The sequence below is a fragment of the Equus przewalskii genome, chromosome 1 (assembly GCF_037783145.1).
Source record: "Equus przewalskii isolate Varuska chromosome 1, EquPr2, whole genome shotgun sequence".
NCBI lineage: Eukaryota > Metazoa > Chordata > Mammalia > Perissodactyla > Equidae > Equus > Equus przewalskii.
In genome coordinates, this window is record NC_091831.1 from 56,460,022 (window position 1) to 56,487,840 (window position 27,819).

General features: G+C 37.9%; 1 protein-coding gene and 1 long non-coding RNA gene across 3 annotated transcripts in view; one reads left to right on the forward strand and one right to left on the reverse strand.

Annotated features, from left to right (window-relative positions):
* LOC139074377 (uncharacterized) overlaps positions 1–1,794 on the reverse strand; it is a 30,417-nt gene extending 28,623 nt beyond the window's left edge. The window contains exon 1 of the long non-coding RNA XR_011523938.1: positions 1,637–1,794. This is a non-coding gene — a long non-coding RNA (uncharacterized lncRNA). The remainder of the gene's footprint in view (positions 1–1,636) is intronic.
* Positions 1,159–27,819, forward strand: SIRT1 (sirtuin 1). 2 transcript variants are annotated; one of them, XM_070563945.1, is made up of 9 exons: positions 1,159–1,640; positions 2,798–2,914; positions 4,125–4,366; positions 5,652–5,804; positions 17,512–17,659; positions 18,426–18,505; positions 19,553–19,739; positions 21,484–22,047; positions 25,715–27,819. In XM_070563945.1, the coding sequence occupies exons 1-9, from the start codon at positions 1,244–1,246 to the stop codon at positions 26,041–26,043; spliced, it is 2,217 nt and encodes a 738-aa protein (XP_070420046.1). In that variant the 5' UTR covers positions 1,159–1,243; the 3' UTR covers positions 26,044–27,819. The 2 variants fall into 2 exon arrangements, with proteins under 2 accessions (XP_070420046.1, XP_070420054.1); XM_070563953.1 differs by lacking the exons at positions 1,159–1,640; positions 2,798–2,914; positions 4,125–4,366 and adding an exon at positions 16,895–17,019 and having other exon boundaries at positions 5,665–5,804.

The window sequence follows — 27,819 nt, forward strand, 5'->3', positions numbered from 1 at the left end:
ACACCCGCGTTAAGCTTAAGGGATGATTTACTGTCAACTGAGAGAGGCGCTTTAAGAGGATAGAAACGCCGCGCTCAGGAAGCAGATGCCCCGCCAAGCACTGGCTCCAGGTCTACTGTGTATCATGTGGGTCCTTAGGTAAGGTTAGACATGGAGTGACAGAGTCCTGGAATTTCAGGGTAAGCGGAAAGTAGAGGGGCTTCAAATAGGGAAGTAACTAATATTTTTGAGTTACTAAGTATCCCTCACTTTATATCTGGCTATCTCATTTAATTCTCACCACAACCCTAAAATAGGTATTACCATTTTACAGATGAGAACTTCAGAAAGGTTAAATAAATTGCTCAAGCTAGAGGGGAAGGATCTCGAGTTCTAAGCCATTCTGGATGAGTATAGCGGCCAAGTCATGCTCGTTCTGCACTCTTCTTACATCGCCCCACTTGACCCAACACATTCACTTTATGAAGCCCAGAGAAGGGAATTCACACACATTTGGAGCCACGCTGAGGCCAGGAGGCAGACAGGTGGCTCCTCAACCCCCCAGGTCAAAGGTCTTTCCAGGGGGTACACATGCCTTTAAGGATTTGACAACCTACACCACCCTGTAAGTGATGCAGAGAGGGGGAAAAAAGCAATCGGCTTAGGAGAGAAGCAAAGAGGAGAAAAAGGAGCCAAGAGGAGCTTCCAGAATGGCGTGAGGAGGGTGAGGAGGGAGCTGTGTCCTTCTGCCTCTACTCATACCGGTTAACAAAACAGACCGACCATCCAGCCTCTGCCCGGGAGCCAGGCCTTGGCCAGCTTCATTCCTCCTCTCCTCTCAGGAGCTCAGTTTTAACCCTTAGCTTAGAAAAGCCTAAGTAAAGCAAGCAAGGTGTGCACGGAGGCAGAAGGGGAAACTTGCAGCGTGAACGAAAACTTGGGCCATCCGGGCGGCAGCGATAGCAGCACAGTTGCAAAGCGAAGTTGAGAACGCGGCGCCTTTGGCAGCGCGACGCGCCCGCCGCCCAGGGGTGGGGCCGCCCCGCCCGCCCGCGCGCGCTTCCCCCGGCCCGCCGCCCCGCCCGCCACGTGACCCGCCGTGTTGTGGTCCGGCCCGCGTGGGTGGCGGGAGGGCGGAGGCGGCGAGGGCCGGGTCACGTGACGGCGTTTAAATCTCCCGCAGCCGGAGGCGCGGGGGCGCCAGTGCCGCGAGTCGAGCTGGAGCAGAGGAGGCGAGGGAGTGGGCCAGAGAGGCAGTTGGAAGATGGCGGACGAGGCGGCGCTCGCCCTTCAGTCCGGCGGCTCCCCCTCGGCGGTGGCGGCCGAGAGGGAGGCCGCGTCGCCGCCCGCCGGGGAGCCGCTCCGCAAGAGGCCGCGCAGAGACGGCTCCGGCCTCGGGCAGAGCCCGGGCGAGCCCGGTGGGGCGGCCCCCGAGCATGAGGTGCCGGCTGCGGCCGGGGTCGGGCCGGCGGCGGCGGCGGCGGCGGCGGGCGGGGAGCGGGAGGCCCAGGCGGCGGCGACCGGAGGAGACAATGGGCCGGGCCTACAGGCCCTGTCCCGGGAGCCGCCGCCGGCCGACGACTTCTACGACGACGACGACGACGACGACGACGAAGGCGAGGAGGAGGAAGAGGCGGCGGCGGCGGCGATTGGGTACCGAGGTGCGCAGGGCGCGGGCGGCCGGGACTGCGCATCCCCTCCTCCCTCTCCCGGGGCCCCTCCTGGTGTGGGGCCGGGGGGTCTCTGGCGCGGGCTGGAGGCTCGGGGCTGGCTCGGTGGCGTCCCCCTCCCAACCCCGGCCCTGCTCCGCTGCGCGCCTGCGGGGCCGCTGGCCTGGCTCGGGAGCGGCCCGCGCACTCGCCCCCTCCCGCCCCTCCCGCCTCTCCCGCCTGCCCTCAGTCCGCGGCCCGCCCGGCGCCCTCGCGCTTTGCGCAGCCGCCGGGCCGGGAAGCTCTTGCAGTCGGTTTTAAAATAAGTTTCTCTCTCCTCCTACTCTTTTAACATATTACTTTTGTTAAACATCGTTTGCTCCTACCCCCGGCCTCCCTGGCACACTTAAATCTGCAACTTTTGCCTCTCCCTTGCATCGACCTTTTGCACTCGTCTTTGTAAACTGACACCTGTGCAATTGGTGACTTTTGACAATTGGTAACAGTGCAGTTGGTCTTTATTTTTAAACTTGTTTTAAATTTTAAAAAGCAAAACTATTTCTAAAGTCATAGCCTGCAAAATTTGAACAGCATAAAGACGTTACCTAAAGAGAGAACCCTACTGTGGTGCAGTTAATAGTATTCAATAGACCATTTGACCGTCTGTAAAGGTAACAGCGTGTGCATTAGGGACTGGATTAGTAAAGCGACCCCTGATTTCAAGAAACAGTTTACTAGGGGAAACGAATAATGCAAAGATATCTTTGTATGCTTAGTGTTACATAAGAGAAGTGCGAATTGCTGTACTTACCTTTGAACGACTTTTTCGGTAAATTTTTATTTGACAAGTTTCATGAACTCCCATTTGTGATCGATAAATTGAATCTAACTAGATTACTACTTTTTGTGTTTTGATTAGGTAGACCTAATTTATTTCTAGATTTTGATGAACTGAAACTTTTAGATTCTGGGCAGAATCCCTAAAGACGAGGACATACTGCTCCTGTGAACTGTGAAAGCTGACCTAGTGGGCATTCTTTACACGGGCTGTATAAATGTTAAGTGCTTTGTTCAGTGAAAACCGTTGCATCATAAGCATTGTAGATGTTCATACATTTTAGATGCAGATTGTTTCAGCAGGCTCGAGTTACTTTTGGTGTGTTTTGCAGATGATCTTCTGTTTGATGATGAAATAATCACCAACGGTTTTCATTCTTGTGAAAGTGATGAGGATGATAGAGCCTCACATGCAAGCTCTAGTGACTGGACCCCAAGGCCACGGATAGGTATGGTTTCACAACTTTAGAGAGTAAATGTCTTTTTCTTTGTATTCTAGTTTTATGCCAACTAAAAGTATAATTCTCTGCCCTCTTATAACCCAGTGATGAGGTTCTTTAGTGCTTGCTGAGATTTAATGTCAGCTTCTGTTTCTAGGGAAAGTCTAGCTTTGTTCTGTTTTCATTTTTAAAGAGCTCTGGCCCATGGAAGCTGGCCCTGCTGTTTCTCAGCCCGGTGCTTCTCACACCTGGTGTCCTTTTCGCATATACCCCCTGTGTGGAATGCTCTAATTCCGGTTCCCTCACTTCATATCCCTTTTAAATTTTTCTTCTTAACGTTTTTTTATTGTCTTGTTTCCTGTACTAGAGTATAAGCCTCATGGGGGTAGGGGTTTTTGTCTGATTGGTATACTGTTTTGTCAGTGCCTAGAAAAGTGCCTGGCATGTAGTTTGTGCTAGGTCAATTTTTATTAAGTATGTGGATGAAATGGGAAATTATTTTGAAGTAAAGAACACTATCAGATTTTTATACCAAAGTTATAACATGGCCGTCTTGAAAGTGATCTTTTTCTTAATCAGCTCTCAATCTTTCAAAAATGCTGCAACTGTTTAAACATAGTGATGATTAATTCCTCTTTGGTGTCTATAATATTTACTGACTGTATTTTGGTTTTCTCAAGCTAGGAAACGGATCTAAGAAATTTCAGGGTAAAAAATAGCAGTATTGTGTGTATCATTTTGGGAGATTAGTTAAGATCAAATTGAAGATTATTGCTGGAAAAATTTAACAAGATATTTATCTATATATTTCTCTTTTTTTTTTGTCTTTAATGATAAATAGTATGGGCTTTCAGGACTGGTAAGATCTTTCCTATATTGATTTGTAGAACCTTTTTGTACATTCTTCTGTTATTCATTATGGTATATTTTTCTAGATTTTAACCATAGAAATTGAATTCTAGTAGTTAGACTCTCAAAATACGTACTTGGTGTTTTATAGCTCAAGGGACAGGCCCAGTTGTTCGTTTCATCTCCTCCCTAATTTCATTGGGGTGTAGCATTAGCTTTGAAGATGCTGTGAGAATGAAATACCTTTATATTGCATTTTCTTACTTTGCAAAAAACCTTAAAGATTGCTAATTCATTACTTCAGAAAATAAATGAGATTTTTAATTCCTCAGAAGCGGATTTGATGTAAATCTTTTCCTCCTTAATATAGGTCCATATACTTTTGTTCAGCAACATCTCATGATTGGCACAGATCCTCGAACAATTCTTAAAGATTTGCTACCAGAAACAATTCCTCCACCTGAATTGGATGATATGACACTGTGGCAGATTGTTATTAATATCCTTTCAGAACCACCAAAAAGGAAAAAAAGAAAAGATATTAATACAATTGAAGATGCTGTGAAATTACTGCAAGAGTGCAAGAAAATAATAGTTCTAACTGGAGCTGGGGTATGTAAGATGTATAAAACACTAGTAAAAGGGGGGGGTGGTGTATGTTTTTTCTTACACCTTTTCCAATTAAACATTTTTCTGGTTTAGAAGAATTTATCCTTAGGTGATAATGGGCAATTGTGTTTGGAAACTGCTAAAAAGTGAATGTAGCAGCAGTTGCTAAATTGGTCCAGTTTTTTAAGAACCTCTCCAACAACGTTAAAAAGATTTGCTTCTTTTTCTTTATTAGCACAGTAGGTAAGTGGAGTTAAGGCAGGATTTCTGCCTACATTATACCACAGATCCTAAAGGAGATGCAGGGAATTCTGCGTGCATTAAAGTGTCTCAGGGTCTGATGGAGAAATTGGGTATTTGTTTGATCTTCCTAGGGAAACCAGGAACCTAATTGGTATTCACAAGTGAAGAAGTTAGTATTGGGAAGGTAACAGATTCCTACCTCCCCTCCATTTTAAATTAAGGTGATGTGATTGTGGTAGCTTGACATTTTTCAGTTGCCCCACTTAGGGTTGCAGTGAACTAGCTACCTAAGGCTATCGTGTATTGTATGTTAGTGACCAGGGCAACTGCTGGAGTAAAATTCAGTCCTGCTTTTTGCCCTTTTGAGTTAAGGGATGGTGTAAGTTAATCTTAAATGATCACCAAGAATAGTTATGCTTTGCTCCCAGCTGTGATTTAGACAAGTCTGTTTTACTCTGAGGTCGAAGTGGAGTCAACTCTGGTAAAGTTGTGAAACGAAAAGATAACTTCTGAAATCCCTATTTGAAATGTCACAGTTTATTTGTAGAAAAAGCATAGTGTCTAAATCTGTTCTTAAAAATTAAGAGCCAAAATACTGTACAGCATAGTTTTTAAAGTAAATACAGAAATGTAGTGTTCTTGAAGTAGTAGAAGAAGCCTGACCAGATGAGAGATTTCTTTGGAAGTACTTGACTGTAATAGAAATTCTTGCCTGCTTTCTAGTTAAAATAATTTGAAATAGTTACTGCCTTCTCAAATTGCAATTGCTTTAATTTATTGGTTAAATGCTTAAAGGTTTAAAATTAGCCTGACTGAAAATTCTTTACCCCATTATGAATGGAATATATGGTGGATTTAATTATGCTGTTTTGGGGGTGTTTTATTTCTATTTGAAATTATAGTAGGGCAGTATATCTCTTCCCCAAAAAGAAGTTTCAAACTAAAATACTTTTCAACTGTTCCCTAATTGCATGATAAGAAACTAGTAATTATAAAGGTGGAGGTGGAAGATGTAATGGTACGAATTATGCCGTGCATCTTTCAGGTTTCTGTTTCTTGTGGAATACCTGACTTCAGGTCAAGAGATGGTATTTATGCTCGCCTTGCAGTAGACTTCCCAGACCTTCCAGATCCTCAAGCAATGTTTGATATTGAATATTTCAGGAAAGATCCAAGACCATTCTTCAAGTTTGCAAAGGTACTACGAACTCTTCTATTTGTCTCTTTGGCCTCCACTCATGAAAAAGTATTTTGTTCACATTCAGGCTTCCAAAGCTTACTGGAAAATTCGGTACCAGTACTGTAGTGGAGTAAGAGCATTGAAAAGTCATTTCAGTTAGAATTCCCTTCTTCACAAAAGGGACTGTCATTTACTTTTCTTCATTTTAGGATTGAGCTTATTTTCAAAGAAGAGGCTATTTCATTTTTTGAAATTTGCACTTCAGTAATGGCCTTTACATTATCCAGACTGTTTTAGAGGTTGGTAGGCCATGTGAAGGAACATCATTGTTTTGGTTTTTAGTATTTTTTTATGGGTCATAAAATTATAACATCTGCTTTGATATGTTTCATAGTGGCCAGGTTTTAACACATGAGGATGTGCCTGAAAATTTTGTAATTAGGGGTGGAGAAGATTCTTAGGTTGCATGTTAGTTAAGGTTGCTGTGTTCTGCTCTGTCCAGTTCAGAAGCCACTAGCCACATGGGGCTGTCGATTACTAAGTGCCTTGAGATGTGATGCAAGTATGGAAGACATACCAGATTTTGGAAACCTAGTATGGGAAAAATAGAAATATTATTAACTTTATTTCTTATATATTAACAAATATTAATTATATGTAGAAATAATAATACTTTTGCTAATGGGTTATAAATTACGAAAATTTCACACTTTTAATGTGGTTACTAGAAAATTTAAAATTACATACATGGCTCCCGTTATATTTCTATTAGGCAGCTCTGCTCTAGAGTATAGTTTGATACTATGTTATCCCATGCCCAAGAGATTTTAGCCAGTAGAAAACTTTTGTTTCCTATAGTTTAGTCTTGTGGAAAGAAATTATATAATTGTTACTGCTAAACTTTAGTATATTTGAAAAGGTCTTTTGTATTAGTGACTACTTTTTGGTGAATCTAGAAATTAGATGAACCTGAATTTTAATTAAAGGGTGACTCCAGCTACTTTCAAACCATGTCGTCTATTTACATAATGATAGGAAAAGCTCTGCAAATTCAGAATAAATGGTGGTAGTTTAAACTGTCTATCTTTAAAGAAATACTTTGTTTCATCCAACTGTGGTTATAAATAGGAATTAAAGTAAAATGGGAAATTATATTAAAATTTCTTGGATATGACTTAATTGCTAAAACTGAAAACTAAATTTGAAAATTTTCAGGCTACTAAGAGAAGTTTTTTTATTAAGTTCATAATAGTTTACATCAATGTGAGATTTCAGTTGTACATTATTTGTTGACTGTCACCACATAAGTGCTCCCCTTACCCCTCGTGCCCACCCCTCACCCCCCTTCCCCTGGTAACCACTGAACTGTTCTCTTTGTCCACGTGTTTGTTTATATTCCACATATGAGTGAAATCATATGGTGTTTGTCTTTCTTAGTCTGGCTTATTTCGCTTAGCATAATTCCCTCTAGGTCCTTTCCATGTTGTTGCAAATGGGATGAATTTGTCTTTTTTTCTGGCTGAGTAGTAGTCCATTGTGTGTGTGTGTGTCTGTGTGTTTATATGTACCACATCTTCTTTATCCAGTCATCAGTCGATGGGCACTGGGATTGTTTCCATGTCTTGGCTATTGTGAATGGTGCTGTAATGAACATAGGGGTGCATATGTTACTTTGGATTGTTGATTTCAAGTCATTTGGGTAGATACCCAGTAGTGGGATAGCTGGGTGTATGGTAGTTCTATTTTTAGTTTTTTGAGGAATCTCCACAGTGTTTTCCATAATGGCTGTACCGGTTTGCATTCCCACCAACAGTGTATGAGAGTTCTCTTTTCTGCACACCCTCTCCAACATTTGTTATTTTTAGTCTTAGTGATTAAAGCCATTTTAACAGGCGTAAGGTGGTATCTTAGTGTAGTTTTGATTTGCCTTTCCCTGGTGAACGTCTTTTCATGTGTTTATTGGTCATCTGTATATCTTTGGAAAAATGTTCGTATCCTCTGCCCATTTTTTGATGGCGCTGCTTGTTTTTTATTGTTCAGTTGTGTGAGTTCCTTATATGTTACAGAGTTTAACCCTTGTCCGATATATGATTTGCAAATATTTTCTCCCAATTTGTGGGTTGTCTCTGTTTTTTATTCTAGTTTCTTTTGCCTTGCAAAAGCTCCTTAGTCTGATGAACTCCCACTTGTTTATTTTTTCTTTTGTTTCTCTTGTCTGAGAAGACATGGTATTTGAAAAGATCCTTTTAAGTTCGATGTCAGAGTGTACTACCTCTCTTCCACGAGTTTTATAGTTTCAGGACGTATTTTCAAGTCTTTGATCCATTTTGAGTTTTTCTGTATGACATGAGATAGTGGTCTACCTTCATTCTTTTGCCTGTGGCTGTCCAGTTTTCCCAACACCATTTATTGAAGAGACTGTCTTTTCTCCATTGTATGTTCTTGGCATCTTTGTCAAAGATTAACTGTCCGTAGATGTGCGGTTTTATTTCTGGGCTTTCATTTCTGTTCCATTGATCTGGGTGCCTGTTTTTGTACCAGTACCATGCCATTTTGATCACTATGGCTTTGTAGTACATTTTGAAGTAAGGGATTGTGATGCCTCCAGCTTTGTTCTCTTTTCTCAGGATTGCCTTAGCAATTTGGGGTCTTTGGTTGTCCCATATGACTTTTAGGATTCTTTGTTCTATTTCCATGAAGAATGTCATTGGGATTCTGACTGGGATTGCATTGAATCTGTAGATTGCTTTAGGTAGTATGGACATTTTAACTATGTTTATTCTTCCAATCCATGTACATGGAATCTCTTTCTATCTGTTTATGTCGTTATCAGTTTCTTTCAGTAATGTCTTATAGTTTTCATTGTATAAGTCCTTCACCTTCTTGGTTTAATTTATTCCTAGGTACTCATTCTTGTAGTTGTGATTGTCAATGGAATTGTATTCTTGAGTTCTCTTTCCGTAAGTTCGTTATTAGAGTATAGAAAAGCAACTGATTTTTGTAAGTTGATTCTGCACCCTGCAACTTTACTGTAGTTGTTAATTATTTGTATTAGTTTTCTGATGGATTCTTTGGGGTTTTCTGTATATAAGACCATGTTGTCTGCAAACAGCGAAAGTTTTCACTTCTTCACTCCCTGTTTGGATTTCTTTTATTCCTTTCTCTTGTCTAACTGCTCTGGCCAAAACCTCCAGCACCATGTTGAATAAGAGTGGTTATAGTGGGCATCCTTGTCCTGTTCCTGTTTTCAGGGGGATGGCGCTCAGTTTTTGCCCATTGAGTATGATGTTGGCTGTGGGTTTGTCATATGTGGCCTTTATTATGTTGAGGTAATTTCCTTCTATCCCCTTTTTCTTAAGAGTTTTTATCATAAATGTCTGTTGGATCTTGTCAGATGCTTTCTCTGCATCTATTGAGATGATCATGTGATTTTTATTCCTCAATTTGTTGATGTGATGTGTCACGTTAATTGATTTGCAGATGTTGAACCATCCCTGTGTCCCTGGTATGAATCCCACTTGACCATGCTGTATGAGCCTTTTGATGTATTGCTGAATTTAGGTTACAAAAATTTTGTTGAGGATTTTTGCATCTCTGTTCATCAGCAATATTGGCCTGTAGTTTTCCTTTTATTGTGTTGTCCTTGTCAGGCTTTGGTATCAGAGTGATATTGGCCTTAGAGAATGTGTAAGGAAGTGTTCCATCTTCCCTAATATTTTGGAATATCTTGAGCAGGATAGGTATTAAATCCTCTCTGAAAGTTTGGTAGAATTCCCCAGGGAAGCCATCTGGTCCTGGGGTTTTATTCTTTGGGAGGCTTTTGATTACTGTTTCAATCTCTTTCCTTGTGATTGGCCTATTCAGATTATCTGTTTCTTCTTGATTCAGCTTTCTGAGGTTCTAAGAGTCTAAGAATTTATCCACTTCCTCTAGATTTGTCCATTTTGTTGGCATATAGTTTTTTGTAGTATTCTCTTATAATCCATTGTATTTCTCTGGTCTCCGTTGTTATTTCTCCTCTTTCATTTCTAATTTCGTTTAGCTGAGCTTTCTCCTAAAAGAATTTTTAATTTTTCCAAAAATCACCTCGAAACTTAGGAAAACTTTGAACACTTCATGTATCAGCAGTAATGATGGTTATTTTTATCTAGCGTTTAGAAGAGACATCTGGTTCAAACTGAATTGAATAAATAATGTAAAGTTAGTTTCTTTGGTTTTATTTTTCTTAATTACCAGATTATGAATTAATGAAGATTTACTCTTTTAACATACTGCTGCTAGTGGTACTACTTCCTGATTTTGAAGACCAGTGAAATAGCACTTAGTTATAGGTTTCCTGAATTGGACCTAGGACACTGGCATTATAATAGCTCTAGGTAGCAGAAGTTAACACTTAGAAGGCCAGCAGGTAACTAGAAATTACTGTGGTCTTATATCTTATTATAAAAGTTTAATTCACTGGTGCATTTATATAATGCTCACAAGATTTTTGCTGTAAATTCTGTGTTCTGAGGGGAAACAAATCATGTTGCCCAAACCACCTTGTCAACATTTTTCCCTGTTACTTAAGTATATACTAAATTGCCTGGTAAAGTAGTAACCTGACACTTAGAAAAAGTGTGGTAAGTGAGAATAGGAATAGCAAGGTTGAGAAAGATTGTAACCTTAGTTATCTAATGAACAAACTGGGTATTCATTTTTAGCTTAAACCAGCTTTGACATGCAAGAATCTGTAGAAGCAATTTAGAATTACTTTGATAGAGACAAACTACAAGAACTTTTAAAAATGCACTTAATAGAAATCTAGACAGTGCATAAGAGAAAATAAAATATGTGAATTACAGTAAAAATGGTATACTGTTAACTGTTAATGTTCTTAACCACTGTGTACAGATTTTATACCACCTGGGAGAAGAAAAGGTTGGAGGGGCAGCATTTTCCACTTCCCTAAAAGTTTTAGGAACTTTGCATGTTTTTATTATTAGTTAATAAAGTGAAAAAATAAATTCAGTCATTTATAAAGTGCAGCCTTTTCTAATCTTGTTTATATAAATTTAATTTTGCTTAATTCCTTTCCTGAGTTTTCTTATAAGTTATGGTAAGAGCTAAATAAATTAATTAACCTTTATAACTGTTACTCGTATAGAACTGTTGTACTTTCATTCTCACATTAGGAACTGCCTAAAAGAAAGCTTGTAGTTGCTGAAGTAGCACTTAATAGTAATAGGTAGGAGAGACTGAGTTAATTTGGATGTAAAAATGAATAATGAGGGAAAAGTTTCAGGAGAAATTAGTAAGGACAAAGAATGAAGCGTAGTATCCAGAAATGGAGGATGGGGAGGGTATGTAAATATTGTTATATTTTACTAGATTGTTAAAATATTACATGAATAAAATACTCATAACTTAAAATTTCCTACTAGTTGCTGTACTAGGCAGAAAGTTCATTAAGATAGTTTTTTTATTTTAAAGATTTTATTTTTTTCCTTTTTCTCCCCAAAGCCCCCCAGTACACAGTTGTATATTCTTCGTTGTGGGTCCTTCTAGTTGTGGCATGTGGGATGCTGCCTCAGCGTGGTTTGATGAGCAGTGCCATGTCCACGCCCAGGATTCGAACCAACGAAACACTGGGCCGCCTGCAGCGGAGCGCACGAACTTAACCACTCAGCCACGGGGCCAGCCCCATCATTAAGATAGTTTTTGATTGTTGGTAGTTATGAGAGAAAATAAATTTAATATGAAGCCATGAAAACAGGAAGTATTACTGGTGAAATTTAGACATTTTGGAAGGAAAGAATTTCTACACATGTATCAAGCCATTGATTGTATATAATTATTGGGAAGAAACTTAGATTTGATTTAGACTGGAAATTCCAAGTAATGGAGAGGCGTGTTAAAAAGGTTACTGGCTCATTAGAGCAATTTCTCAACTACTGACATTTTGGGGTGGATAATTCTTTGCTATGAACAGCTCTCCTATGCATTGTAGGATCTTTAGCAGCATCCCTGGCCTCCTCCCACTAAATGCCATTAGCATCCCTACCCCCAGTCTTGACACTCAAAAATGTCTCGAGACATTGCCAAGAGTCCCCTGCAAAATTGCTCCCGGTTTGAGAACCAGTGTATTACAGTGTGCCTAGCTGTGGTACCTCTTTGAATTCTTTTACACAAGAACAGTTAGAGCCAACATTAAAGCTATATATCCGTGTTCTGAACTGTTATCCTCCTGCATAATAAGGGCTTAAATTGACAATGAGTTGTGGTCATGGTTCTCAGGAGTCTAAAATAATTCACTTGAAATATGTTGTTTATAAAAATGAGTGGGTGTATTGAGTCAGTGAAGGTGAAACCGAGGATGTATAAAAGAATTAAAAAAAAAAAAGACTGTTCAAACAGTATGGTTGCTATCCCATATTGAATTCAGTGAATGTTCTTTCCCCCAGTTATTAAAACTCAAGAAAAAGTAAGTACAGGGAGAAATATGAACTGAATTTTTATGAACTTAATTCCAAAACTGTATCTTTTTATTTATTCAATAAATTATCACTTTAATGATAATGTACAAAAAATACCAGATTATGTAGTTATAAAGTTAAGGAATCTTAAAACCAGGTCATTACCTGATAATCAAAAAATGTGAGCCAAAAAAAAGCCACAGTTTTGTTCACCTGAAGACAAATGTGTTAATACCTTTTCGTATGTGGATTACATGTGTACAAATATAAGTATAGTATTAGAGCTAGATATATTTTTATGTTCATCAAGTGGTATACAGTAATTTACTAATCCTGCAAGTGTATGTTTTAGATGTTTCTTACTTTATCTTATTACAAATAGTGTTGCTATAATTGTCCTTTTTGGTATGTTTTCCAATGTTCTTATGATAAATTCCTGAAAACAAATGCTAAAGGTCCTGATGTGTTTTGCTTTATTGCTCCCTGGAAAGGTTGAGTAAAATGTACTCCCATCAGAAGTATGTGAAGGATGATTTAGCATACCATCCCCCCCCCCCCAAAAAAAACCCTCCACAGTATATTATTAGGATTAAAATATTTTCTAAAAAGTATGTAATGTGTGTTGTTTAAAAAGAAATTCATACAGTACAAAACAAACAGCAGTTTGCCTCTCCCTTCTGTCTTCCCTACCTTTAATCTCTTTTCTCAGAGGTTACCACGGTAAAATGTTTTCTTGGGTAGCTTTCCAGAAAAAAAAAAAGTAAACCTCTTTGTGTGTGTATAGGGGAGGGTATTAAGTTTCTAGTAATACTTTAAAAATGAATCACACACCCTTTTCTCTATCTTCTCATTAATATTCTTGGAAATAGTTTCATAATGGCACTTAACAGATATACCTCATTTTTAAGGAAAGGCTGCATAGTATTGTTTTATAGTTGTACCAACTAAATCAGTTTTTTATTAATGGCTATCTAGAGTTGTTTTCAAGGCAGTCAAAACTTTATCAGTTTAATATAAAAAATTAGCATCTTTCATTATCATATTAGTGTTCTGTTTTTATTAGTGTGGATAACTGCTTTTTACTACTAGCCACGTGTATATGTTTAGATCATCTGTTCTTAACTATTTTATTCCATTGGGATCCTTTGCTTATACTTATTTGTGGGAAGATTATGGTTTTTTTTTTTTGCCTTTTTTTTTTGCTGAGGAAGATTCACCCTGAGCTGACATCTGTTGCTACCTGTTGTCAATCTTCCTCTTTTTGCTTGAGGAAGATTTGCCCTGAGCTAAGATCTGTGCCAGTCTTCCTCTATTTTGTATGTGGGTCACTGCCATAGCGTGGCTGCTGACGAGTGGCATAGGTCCATGCCCAGGAACCGAGCCTAGGTCACCAAAGTGGAGCGCGCCAAACTTAACCACTAGGCCACGGGCCTGGCCAACATTATGTGTTCTTGAAGAGTGTTTTTATGTTAGAGGATGATTGGAATTCCAGCTTCCAGCAATCCCATGAAGAAGTGCAAAATGAAGTGTACTTACTGGACTCGTTTGTAGTACCCTAATGAAATGGTGCTTAGCCTAAAAGAAAAAAGGAAACTTGAGATTGAGGGATCAAAAATTGAAAGGGCAGTATTGCATAGTGGTTAAGAGCTGCACTGTGGTATCAAAACTGGGTTTGAATAACAGCTCTGCCACTTACTGGCTTTTGTGACTTTTGGCAAGTTAGTTCTATAACTTGTACTTCTGTGCTTTAGAGCTTTCATCTGCAAAATGGGGATATATATGTCTACAGTAGGACCAGCAAACCTTTTCTGTGTAAGGCCAGGAAGTAAATGTGACCTTTGTGACCACATGGGAGCTTGGTCGTATATTCTTTGTTTTCCTTTACAACCCTCTGAAGTGTAGAAACCAGCCCTCAGCCTCGTCTACAGCATTATAATAAAGTGCTCCTGTTTTGCCTGGTACATATTGAAAGTTCCTTAAGTGGTAACTAATAGCTTGACTAGTTGAAATTCTCTTGTATTAGATTAGTAAAGGGGTTGGCCTTAGTCCAAATGTGGCCCACTGCCTGTTTTTGTACAGCCTTTGAGCTAAGAATTAATTTTTAATTGGATGGGAAAAATCAAAAGAACAGTGTTTCACGGCATATGAACATTATATGAAGTTCTAATGTCAGTGACCGTAAGTAAAGTTTTATTGGAACACAACCATGCTCAGTCATTTATATATTGTCTCGGGCTGCTTCTGCACTATGGTGGAAAATTTGAGTGGTGCAGTAGGGACTATATGGACAGAGACTGTATGGCCCACAAAGCCTTAAATATTGACTCTGTGGTGTCCCTGGGTGGAAAAAGTTTGCTGAACCTTGAGTTCCTCAGGGAACCAGACTTAAAAAAAAAACAAAAGAAGTTGAATTTTTTTGCCAGGTGACTAATTTGTAAGTATTGTTTAGGTAGGATATTGAGTAGCCTATTCAAGTGTGGTTTTTTGGAATGAATGAAACCAGACAAGGGATTATGAGGATTTTCCTTACCAGGATGGATCAGTTTTACTTCTCTTTTTTGGCAGCATGGAGACTTTACCTTCTAGTTTCTTACCAACTCTGCTTACTGCCCCCCTCTGTTTACTCTAGGAGGAGGAGATAACAGCAAATAGTGGCATGTCAAACTTTGATGAGTCCTTTAACACTCCTGCCTTTGCCTGGGGTCTCATTCATATTGCTAGAAATTTGGGGAAGAAACCAAGCAGAGAGCCTCCTCTGGAGGAACGCCATTATTTCTGCATGAAGACTCACTATGGCAGATAGTTCTAAGGTTTAGTTTTGACCACATTGGTTGCCTATGACCAATTACTGGATCGTTTGCATCTTTCTGGACACAGCCGTGTGGAAGTAACGTGTCTTTTTAATAGCATTTTTGAGCCTTTGGTCCCAGCTCTGCTTCCACTCAAATCTGTAAGGATCCCTGTGGCAGTAAAAGAATGGCCCAGCCCACATAGTTGTTCTGGGCCCTCATGATTGGTTCCTTAATAGGATTTAGGATGTTCAGATTTGCGATGGCCTGTCTTAGAGCAGAGTAGCATGTCACAGGAAGAATTAATCCATACTTTATCTGAAAGTTGTATCCCCAGCCATTTGGTTTTTAGCAAACTTTTCATGTTAAGAACCTGACGTAGGAATAGTTTCTATTAAAACGGTTCTTCCAGAGTAATTTTTTCATTATTTCAGATTATATCCCTTAGTTTGAACATAGTTTTTAAATCCAATGATTCAGACATGGTCCAGTGCATATTTGAAATAAAATAGACAAAGTCAAGATTCCGATCACTTAGGTTCTAACACATAAAAGCCTTATAAAATAATACAAAAAAATTCTTCACAAATTATCCCCAACTACAGGAATGGATTCGTAACTTTAAGGGCTAAACTACCCTGAACTGTTGTGTAGAGCTGAATCTAGTGTCCCACACATCTTTGTGCTTTTTACCTCCTCCCCCCCTTAAAAAGGGGGGCAGGGGATGATAAGGCACACAAACCTTCATTCCAAGAGGGTGGAGTCTTGGAGTCTCGGTTCTCTGGCTCCCTGACACTGCTCCAGAGGTAGTCATTTGTTCTTGTTCTACATTTGGCCTGCTGTTATCACTTTCCTCACTACTTTAAATCCTATTTTATCTGTTGCCTAGTATACTCTGATACTTGTTAAAATATTTTAACAGCTATTTCCAGAGGGAGCTTTAATAAAATTCTGTGATTAATCCTCTGAATGTAAACGTGAATGTACTAGAACAAAGCATCCTGAGTGTTTAATAGAGCACAACCCAATGGTTCAAAACATAATGTGGCTTTCAGTTTTCTATAAACATTAGTTTTGATATGCTCTTCACTTGTTACTTCTTTCTGTATGCACTGTCTGTTTCTTAAATTGCACAGTTGTCCATGAAATTCATAAAAATTTGAATAAGACAAAATTTTTGGATTTTTGTATAACACAAATTTTTAGCAGCATATGGACATGTATGTGATAGTTATGAGATTTGCTTAGTATTTTTACCAAAAAGGTATCCCTGTAGATAGTGTTTTTTAAATTTGAAATATTAAATAGGTTAAAAGTCATCCATAATCTTATTAAACTTTTTCGTATGATATCAGAAGTGAAAGTTCCCCCACCTCTGTTTATGGCTTGTTTGTATGCTTCCTGACTTTATGTTATATGAATATATCTATATACATGCGCATATAATTTCCATTTTTGCTTAATAACAACACAACAATAACAAACTATACACACTGGTGACTGACTTGCTTTTTTCACGCATGTCATGGACCATCTCCCAGGTCAGTGCATCTAGACATCCCTCATTCATTTTAATGGCTGCATACTCCACTTATGGATGTACTGTATTTCTACAACCAGTCCCCTATTGATGGACATATGGTTGTGTCTAGTTTTTTGCTAGCATTATAATAGGTTAGAGGCTGTAATGAATAGTAAGGAAGTGTAGGTAGCACTACTTTAAAGAAAACAGAATAAACTTCCTTTGCCATAGTCACTTAAATGAAATTTAATAAAAACACTGTCAAAAGTTGAGAGGACCAAAATTGATACTTTTTCTCTGATCTTTTTGCCATGTGTATATCTGAATTCTTTGTTTTTAAAGAAGAAACAGCATTGAAGCATTATTTGGGGGGAAAAACACACACACAAAATCCAGCAACTCAACATTCATGAGCAACTCATTACTATACCAGTATGTGCCTGTGCAGTGGAAGGAAAACAATTTTGGTAAGGCATTAAAACTTTAGCTTTAAACTTCCAACAGGTTGATATTTATAGTAAATGATGAATCAAAAATTTTTAATATTATGTTGACAGTGCCTTTTTTTAGTTTTAGAAGTCACCATACCTTTGATATTTTTCATTTCAGTTTAAACTTTCCCCGTTTAAAAGAAAAAACTCTGAATTTGCAGCCAGTAAAAATTAGATATATCCTAAGGTGTGTATTTCTTCTGACTTATATTAAAATATCTATTATGTTTGTGGGTTGACTTTATCCTTTTCTTCAAGGGGCCCAGTTCACTAATTGCTATACATATTATAGCAATAATCTTTTGTAGGTGTGTGTTGCATCCATTTAGATGCTTTGAGATGCTCATGTAGTTTTTAAATTATTTATACATGGGGGATTATCATTTGGTAGATTTTTGTTAAACCTAAACATATAACATCTGTTACACGTATTTCTTTAATCTTTTTTCTGCCTTTTGCATTATATAGGAAATATATCCTGGACAGTTCCAGCCATCTCTCTGTCACAAATTCATAGCTTTGTCAGATAAGGAAGGAAAACTACTTCGCAACTATACTCAGAACATAGATACACTGGAACAGGTTGCAGGAATCCAAAGGATAATTCAGTGTCACGGTTAGTAAACTTCAGAATTGCTTTCTGTTACTTAGTTTTATAGGAAAAATTAGGATTAGAAAGTGGGCTGCCATCCAGGAATGAAGATTAAGCCGTATTATTTAATCATGTTATCTGACCAATTGTAGATAAATTAAAAGTAGAATGCAAAACAATGAAACTAGAAGTATTGGCCTTGACACTTATTTGTATAAAAAGTCAGATATTAATGTGCTTTTGAATTTCAAAAGATGTAGCAATTGCATTCCATTAAATTCTTTTAAATAACTTTTTAGATTACAAAAGTAATGTTAGCTATGTATGAAAAAACATGACATCTTTATTTTAGGAAACCAAAGAAATTGAGTAGTTGAGATGTACAGGTTTCACAAATTTAAAAGACTTTCAATCTAAAATAACAAGTTTGAACAGACCATTTTCTTATGTATCTAAACTGTTTTTAAAACACAATTATTAAGCTAGTATAATTGTAACTTTCCACCTCTGCAGAGTTTTACCCCTGGAGGAGTTGGTTTATTTTATTGAAAAGAGTTGCTTTAGGAGGCATCATTATATCAGTTTCTCAGCAATTGAGGATTGGATCCTCTCCTTATTTATTATCTATATAATTATTTTAATGCTTCATCACCCGGATGCTCCCATAGAGTCTCTTAAAATTTTAAAATTCACTAACTTTTCTGATGTCAAACTTTATAGTATAACCTTTGTGATGTTTAAGAAATGAAAACATTCCTTTAATAAAGCATACCTATGTTGGTTGTTTTAGGTTCCTTTGCAACAGCGTCTTGCCTGATTTGTAAATACAAAGTTGACTGTGAAGCTGTACGAGGAGATATTTTTAATCAGGTAATTTATCACTCATATTTTTGGATGTCTCTGATCTGTTTCTTCTTTTGCCTCCAAATCCTTTTTTTTCTGAAAGTATTTATGTGATACAGAAAGATCCAGGAATAGTATTATCGTTGGGAATTCTGGTGAAGTTACACAAGAACCTCTCAATACTTTAAGTTGAAAACATTGCTGCATAATGTCTCTAAAATGATGAAATGGGCTCCTTAATAACTAAGCCTAAAATAAAAATCCAGATCATAAAGTGTTGCAGTATTAGTTTTTCTTCTTACTCTCCCTTTGTAGTGCCTTTCAGATTTGGAATCTTAAGATAGTTGTGGTAATACTTTAAAACATTTAAAAAATTATTGTAAAAGTATTTCGTGTAAATTACTAGCAAAAAATATAAGGGAAAATATGGCAGAGAATAAAAACCACCCAGAAATAAATTCTTTGTGTTTAGCTGCATGTATAGTTAATCGTATACAGTCATGCACTACATGATGTTTCAGTCAACGAACACAGTATATGATGGTGGTCCCATGTGGGTACCATATAGCCTAGGTGTGTAGTAGGCTATACCACCTAAGTTTGTGTAAGTACACGCTGTGATGTTCACATGACGACAAAATCACCTAACTGCGTTTTTCAGAATGTATCGTGTCATTAAGCAATGCATGACTGTAATTATGAGAGAAGGACAGCATGTTAAAATGGAATCATTATCTTACAAACTTTGTTAAAGGACTAAGTCTCGTGTGTACATGTATGTACCTACATATACATGCTGGTTTTTTCTTTAATAGACAGTGAACTCTTGAATATCAAATGTAAGTCTACAGATATAATAGCAACATTGTATTTCTTTGTATATTAATAAACTAACCAGTTATTGACAGTTGATATTGACATTTAGGTTGTATCCAGTTTTCCCTTTTTATCCACAGCTTTTCTGTTTTCTTGGATAACTTTGAATACATTCTTAGGAAGTGTGAAAATGTTGACTATTTCTAACTTGGGCTTTCCCTTCTCTTCCCTACCTCAACCAAAATCTGGAACACACAGGTGGTTCCTCGATGTCCCAGGTGCCCAGCTGATGAACCACTTGCTATCATGAAACCAGAGATTGTTTTTTTTGGTGAAAATTTACCAGAACAGTTTCATAGAGCCATGAAGTATGACAAAGATGAAGTTGATCTCCTCATCGTTATTGGGTCTTCCCTGAAAGTAAGACCAGTAGCACTAATTCCAAGTAAGTGGGTGAGGATCTTGAGTGAACATTTGTATATGTAGTGCCCTGAGTTGTGGGTCTGTAGAATAGACTCCAGTGCTCTTATTCTGTTTCTGGTTAAAAGTGGTGAAGAGCCAAACTTTGTTTTTTAGGTGACATTCTTATTAATGAAGATTGGTTAATCTGACATTTTGGTGGAGGGAGAGGGCTGTCAAAACAGAAGTAATGTCAAATTCTAATGTATATGAAAAATTAAGACAAAGGGCAACAGTTCAACTTAAATTTTTCAACAGAATGTTTTTTTAATGTGGCAGGAGTTACTTTACATACACCTAGGAGACAGCCCTTAATCTATGTATTTTTTATCTTTATTTGATTATAGTTGTTGATCTTTCAAATTTAATTGATTTCAGGTTCAGTAAGTTCAAATGTATAGCTTGGTGGAAGTGTAATGTACTCATTAAGATAGAATTTTGGGGTTCAAAATAATTGTTTTTCTAAGAATAACAGTCCTGCCTTGTCATAATTATTGTATGTGGATCTGCTTTACCCAGAGGGTGTTTGTGTGTATAAAAATGCTCAAATACAATTTAAGTCCCTATTACTCTTCTTAGGAATATTTCTGTAATACATGCTCTCATACTACCTTTTTTCTCCCTCTAGTGAGGAAGCAAGAGAGAGGAAGATAGAGGGACTCATTCAGTAGCTTCAAGTGTGCCCTAAAAAGTGAGGGAAGGAGGACAGGAGAGAATATCAAACCCTTAACCAGAGAATGAAATTAGACCCCTACAGCAGCAATCAAATAGGCAGCCAGAGTAAATAGTTGGAAGAAAAATGGAGTTAAAATCTCCAATTATGCATCTTTTCCTTATCCCATATATGGTGGCTTTAGCAGTTTAATCCTAAATAGCTGTGAAATTCTATTAAAGGAGAATATGGGACAATTTGTAATTAAACAAAACATGAAAACCTACTGTATAAGCTCCTTTATTTTTGAGTTATTTTTTTCTCTTTAGAGGTATGGCACAGAAATTTTTTCTTTTTTTTTCTTTTTGCTGAGGAAGATTCACCCTGAGCTAACATCTGTGCCAGTCTTCCTCTATTTTATATGTGGGTCACTGCCACAGCGTGGCTGCCAACAAGTGGCATGAGTCTGTGCTTGGGAACTGAACCTGGGCCACCAAAGTTGAGCACACCGAACTTAACCACTAAGCCACAGGGCTGGCCCCAAGGCAGAGAAATTCTTAAGAGCTTTTTGTGGGGTAGTATAATAGTGTGTTGGGGATAGGCAGAGGTAATTTTTAAAAAATGTAAACAAGTATATAATAGTGGAGAATAGACTTGTATGAATTTTCACTCTCTTTATCAGGAGCTATTTCAGTAGAATAACTCACTATGTGTCAAGAACTCTTCTCTGCATTTGACATATTTTGATTCATTTGATCTGCACTGCAACCTGGTGGACAAATACTGTTGTTATCCCCAATAGACAGACAAGGAAATTGAGGTACAGAATGGAAAAGTCTGAAAAGATTGCTCAGGAGTAACCAGGTGACAGGAGCAGAACCTGAAATTTTACAAAAGATGCTTAGCTGCTCATCTTTTTACTCCCTAGCTTGATGAAATGTAATGGCTTGGTTAAGTATTAGTGGTGGGTTTCTTTTTTGGTATGAGGAGCATATTAGACTTTTGCATAGTGTGTTTGTTGTGGTTTTATTAGCTTACTTCCCTTCCCTTTTTCTTTTATTTTTTGCCCTATTTTTAGGTTCCATACCCCATGAAGTGCCTCAGATATTAATTAATAGGGAACCTTTGCCTCATCTGCATTTTGATGTAGAGCTTCTTGGAGACTGTGATGTCATAATTAATGAATTGTGTCATAGGTTAGGTGGTGAATATGCCAAACTTTGCTGCAACCCTATAAAGCTTTCAGAAATTACTGAAAAACCTCCACGAACACAAAGAGAGTTGGCTCATTTGTCAGAATTGCCACCCACACCTCTTAATATTTCAGAAGACTCAAGTTCACCAGAAAGAACTTCACCACCAGATTCGTCCGTGATTGTCACACTTTTAGACCAAGCAACAAAGAGTAATGTTGATGATCCAGATGTGTCCAAATCAAAAGATTGTATGGAAGAAAAATCACAGGAAGTACAGACATCTACTAGGAGCTTTCAAAGTGTTACTGAACGGTTGGGAAGTCCGTATTTGAAGAATGTTGGCTCTGATACTGGGGAGAAAAATGAAAGAACTTCAGTTGCTGAAGCAGTAAGAAAGTGCTGGCCAGCTAGACTCGCAAAGGAGCAGATTAGTAAACGGCTTGATGGTAAGAAAGGCTGTTGAGCCATTTTAAAGGCATAATTATTGTAACAAGATATTTCCAAGAAATGAGCAATTTTGGCAGGTTAGTTGACAGGGTAGCTTTATGCAGCTGAATGTAACAGTTGATTGTGTTTAGAGAAACTATAACGTTGAGAATTTAAGCTAGAGAACGATAAACACTGGTATCTTACATAGTATGGGGGAGAAATAGTGTTTAATTTATAAAGTGTGCCCTATACCTTGTGTTTTTCTAGAGAATAAGCACTAAATTGAAAAGAAAACAGAAATATTGAGAGCTATGCTGTTGTCTGGTGAGAGCTTTAGCGGGTAGAAATGATGCCTGAGAATTGGGTGCTTACTGTGGGTCAGCTGTTTTATACACATTATCTGATTTTAATCTCATGAGTTAGGAACTATTACTACTACTCTGCTACAGGTGAGAAAACTGAGTACAGTAGAGGTTAAGTATCCCATGCAAAGTAACACCTGGGACACGGAAGAGCCAGATTGGATTCCTGTCTATCCTCAGAGCGTATCCTCTTAACCATTGTGCTGTGTTATCTCAGATCTAGAAAATCTCCGATTCCTCTCCACTGAATATTAGGAATAGCATCTACCCTGTTTTGACATATGGGAAGTCTTTACCAATTAGTATTAAATTAACATAGATGAAATCACTTTTTTGGAAATCAGTGTTTAAGTCCAAGCAGCATTTTTGGCAAAAAATTTTAATTTAATCAAAATAAAAAACATGCGCTCTTTAACTAAGAAGCAACAGTCTTGTATGACTTAAACATTAAGTCCCACTCCATTTACCATCCAGGGTGAAAACTGACAAATTTAGACAAGTTCTAAGCATGTGCTGTAAATGAATTTTAGTTCAGTCGAATAAGCCTTTGGGCCTTTTCCATAGTAAGCATTGTAGCAAGTTCTGGAGAGACAACAAACTACTGATGTTTTGTGTATAATTATAAAAATAGGTGATTAAAAAATAGGTGATGTTAAAAAAAGGTAGAGGCTACTTGGAGGGGTTTAGGTATAGAAGGCTTTCCAGAAAATCTAACTCCTGACTTTGGTTTTGAACAATAAGTAGAGAGTTAAAAGTAGGGGAAGTCTTCCCAGGGGAAACTAGAAAAGGCATTAGAATGCTTATGTTTGCAAATGTGGCAAGTCAGAAGTAGAAAAATTGTTACTGATTTAGTCAGGTAATATGGGTTTTTTTTTTGGCTGAGTAGGATTTGACCAAGCTAACATTCATGCCAACCCTCCTCTATCTCTTTCTAAGTATGTGGGCCGCCAGCAGAAGCGCAGCTGCTAACAGAGCAGTGTAGGTCTGCTCCTGGGAACCGAACCCAGGCTACCAAAGCAGAGTGTGCTGAACTTTAACCACTAGGCCACCGGGGCTGGCCCCTACAAGTTTCTACCATATACAAGGTCTCTGTATGCACTGGAAGACTTTTTGCACTGGGGATTTTCTTTGAATATCTTTTTGACAGATGGGTCACACACAAAGAACTCTTTGCCCCAGGAAACGAAAATTAAACATGGAGCAGTCTCTTTGGTATTATACTTTGGTTTTACTCTACTCATTTAGGCCTTAAAGGTGCAGGCTTTGGAATTAGACCTGAGCTGTCTCAGATCTACCTTGGGTAGTCATTTAATCTCTGTTTCTTAATCCAATCTGTAAAATGGGAAGAAAATAGCACATACTTGATAGCATTGTGAGAATTTAAAAAGAAAACTGACGTAGGGTATAAAATTGTAGCTGTTAAAACCAAATGACCACTAGGCTTTACTCATTTTATTTTGCCACTATTTCTGTTGTGAGGTCAAGGCAAAAGGAAGTGGGAGCATATATGAGGTAAGCTTTGAATCTGTCTTGATGGTTGCCAAGAAAGGGGCAAAACTAGACATGTGTAGGGTATTTGGGCTGAGAAATAGATTATTCAGTTCTTCGGGGGGGCCAGAGCAGAACAAAGCATTTTTTAGAAGATGGGCCAAAACTATAGAAAGAAAAGTGGAAGACAACCTGTGTTGGGACTCCTTAAAAGACTAAGCGGGTGTGATTCAAAGGAGATGGCCCTATTTTCTGTTAGCAGGTAGAATACAAGTACTTGACACCCTCCTCTGATCATGAAAATTAATAGTTGTGGCTTAGAAAACTGAAGAATATTATGTATTCTCTTGAAAAAGAAGGAAGTAAGTGGTTTTCACACTGCAATTTGTGATCTGTGAGTGGATTAATCAGTTTTGTGGGTTCAGATCAGAATTGTCACATATATTAGGTTGTTTCAGACCAGAAAACTGGGTCTTGATGGGGATAATAAAGTTTGAAAGCTATTTTGAAGAGAAACTTAGGTCGGCTTGGTAGATGGCATGTACTCCAGATCAAGTGTGTAGTAGTTGGGCTTTTGTGAATCTGTCATTACATGTGAAAACAGACTTAAGTTAGAAGTTACTTGTTCTTGTGAATTTCAGTGTAGAAAACATTTCATCATTAATGTTTAGGGTTCCCACCCATTCTCTTAAAAGTCTCAGCTTGGTCAAATTTAATTTAGCTTCTTTTGTTTACATTGTGATTTTTAAGAACTTTATTAGTATTCCTGGACTCAAACTGATAGATTTTCTTTCTTCTCGTTTTTTGTTTTTGGTGAGGAAGATTGTCCCTGAGCTAACATCTGTGCCAAGCTTCCTCTATTTCATATGTGGGATGCTGCCTCAGCATGGCTTGATGAGTTGTGCGTAGGTCCATGCCCAGGATGCATACCCATGAACCCCGGGCTGCCGAAGCAGTGTGTGTGAACTTAACCACTACACCATGGGGCCAGCCCTTCAAACCGATGCTTTTAAGAGTGGAACATCTTAGAGAAGGTGCTCTTGACCTGGGGGCCATAGCTTAGGGGAGAGAGGGAGGGAACTCTCCTTACTATCACAAGTCAAATCTTATACTGTGAATGCAAGTTAGGGAGAGGGTTGAAGTTCAAGTCCAATGCTAGATCAGTGCTTCTCACACTTCAGTGTGTATAAGACTCTTGTAAAAATAGATTCTGATTCAGTAGATGGGTGGTGGGGCCCAAGAATATAAATTTATAACAAACACTCAGGTGATGCTACTGTGTACAGACTACACTTTGAATAGGTGGTGAAGCCGTTATTGACAAACTATTTTAATTTTAGGTTATAATAGGCAGGCAAAGTGAAGTGAAAATATTTAATGAGGATGCTTTTGAAAGCATAGTATGTGCTTTAGATAAGCCAATTCATGTTCATTGAATATACCTTATCTAATGCAGGCTGAGCTGTGGATACTTCATCTCATCAAATCTGTTCAAAGGAGTTCGTTAAGTAACCTTTATTCAACATGATTCTTTGCATTTTTTCACACTAACTTCATAGGGTTGTGAAAATTACTTCATTTTCTAGGTGAGAAAAATTGAGGCAAAGAGAGATAACCACCCTAATTTACAAAACTGGTGAGTGGCAGAACTAAGATTTGCACCCAGCACTTAGTTGATAGCTTGTTTTTTAAAAACACTAGAAATAGCCTCTAGTAATGATACTTAGGCAAGAGGCAGAGCTGGAACCTACAGTTACTCCAGACTGCCCAGTGAGACCAAGTTAGTCTTAAAAAACTAGAAATAACTTACTTCTCATTTCTTACTGTATTTCAGGTAATCAGTATCTGTTTTTACCACCAAATCGTTACATTTTCCATGGCGCTGAGGTATATTCAGACTCTGAAGAAGATGTCTTATCCTCTAGCTCTTGTGGCAGTAATAGTGATAGTGGAACATGCCAGAGTCCAAGTTTAGAAGAACCCATGGAGGATGAAAGTGAGATTGAAGAATTCTACAATGGTTTGGAAGATGATGCTGATGTTAATGAGAGAGCTGGAGGAACTGGATTTAGAGCTGATGGAAGTGATCAAGAGGCAGTTAATGAAACTATATCCACGAAACAGGAAGCAACGGACATTAACTATTCATCAAACAAATCATAATGTAATAATTGTCCAGGTACAGGAATTGTTCCACCAGCATTAGGAACTTTTAGCATGTCAAAATGAATGTTTACTTGTGAACTCAATAGAGCAAGGAAACCAGAAAGGTGTAATATTTATAGGCTGGTAAACTAGATTGTTTTTTTCATGCGTAATTTTTAACTTCCTTATTTCTGTACTTGTACACTCAACACTAACTTTTTTTAAAAGAAAGGTACTAAGTATCTTTAATCAGCTGTTGGTCAAGACTTTCTTTTAAAAGTTCATTTGTATGATACATCCATCTGTATATATAATTTTGTTTTTGCCTAGTGAAGTTTCAACATTTTAAAGTTTTCAAAAAAGCCATTGGAATGTTAAATTAATGTAAAGGGAACAGCTTATCTAGACCAAAGAATGGTATTTTCACACTTTTCTTTGTAACCCTCCAATCTCTGTTCTGCTAAACTTTTGATTCTTTATTAGCACAATTACCTATTTTTAAACACTGGCATTTTCAAAAACTTGTGGCAGCTAACTTTTTAAAAATCTCATGACATGCAATGTGAGTAGAGGGAAGTCAACACTATGTGGGAGAGCACTCAGTTGTCTTAGCTTTTTAAAGTAAGACTTGGTGCTAAGAGTTTCAGGAATATTGTATTGTTCAAATGAAGATGGCTTTTGTACTTCCTGTGGACATGTAGTAATGTCTATATTGGCTCATAAAACTAACCTGAAAAACAAATAAATGCTTTGGAAACGTTTCAGTTGCTTTAGAAACAATAGTGCCTGTCTGGGTCCCCTTAATTTGAGAATATTTGCCATTGTTTAAATACCTGTCACTGTGGTAGAGCATGCACTGATCCTTTCCCACAAGTATTAAACTGCCAAGGTGTGAATATGCAAAGTCTTTATGAATCTATAATAATGGTACTTCAACTGGGGAGAGTGTAATATTTTGGACTGCTGCTTTTCTTTTCCATTAATGACGAGAGCAACAGGCCCCTGATTATACAGTTCCAAAGTAATAAGATGTCAATTATAACTCAGCCAGTAAGTACATGTCTCCTGTTGGGAGGATTTGGTGTAATAAACACCAAACTGTTAGCCTAGTATTATGGAGATGAACATGATGTAGCTTGTAACAGCAGAACAGTTAATGAATGAACCTAGTTCCTATAACGTGTCTGTCTTTATTTAAAAGCTTAGCCTGCCTTAAAACTAGAGATCAACTTTCTCAACTGTGGAAGCTTCTAGCCTTTCAGAAAAGTTCATACTTTATAAAATTGCACAGTAAGCATTTCTTTTCCAGACCTTTACCCAGCATTACTCCCAAATTACAAAGTATTCCTATGTTTAGTATTTATTACAATTAAATAAAAAGTTTGAAACATAGCTGTTCTTTAAGGATAAAATACCCAGCCAGGACCATTACTGCCAGAGAAAAAAATTTTATTGAATGGACATTTCTCTACCGTAAAAGATGTCTCAATCTGAATTTATTCGGCTACACTAAAGAATGCAGTATATTTAGTTTACCATTTGCATGATGTGTGTTTGTGCTATAGATGATATTTTAAATTGAAGAATTTGTTTTAAATTATTTTTACAGTGAAGACTGTTTTCAGCTCTTTTTATATTGTACATAGTCTTTTATGTAATCTTACTGGCATATGTTTTGTAGACTGTTTAATGACTGGATATCTTCCTCCAACTTTTGAAATACAAAACCAGTGTTTTATACTTGTACACTGTTTTAAAGTCTATTAAAATTGTCATTTGACTTTTTTCTGTTAA

Coding starts and splice junctions, on each gene's coding strand:
- SIRT1 (XM_070563945.1), top strand. CDS start 1,244: ATGGCGGACGAGGCGGCGCTCGCCCTTCAGTCCGGCGGCTCCCCCTCG. Junction 4,367..5,651: donor TAGTTCTAACTGGAGCTGGG/GTATGTAAGATG, acceptor TGCATCTTTCAG/GTTTCTGTTTCTTGTGGAAT. Junction 19,740..21,483: donor ACCAGTAGCACTAATTCCAA/GTAAGTGGGTGA, acceptor CCCTATTTTTAG/GTTCCATACCCCATGAAGTG.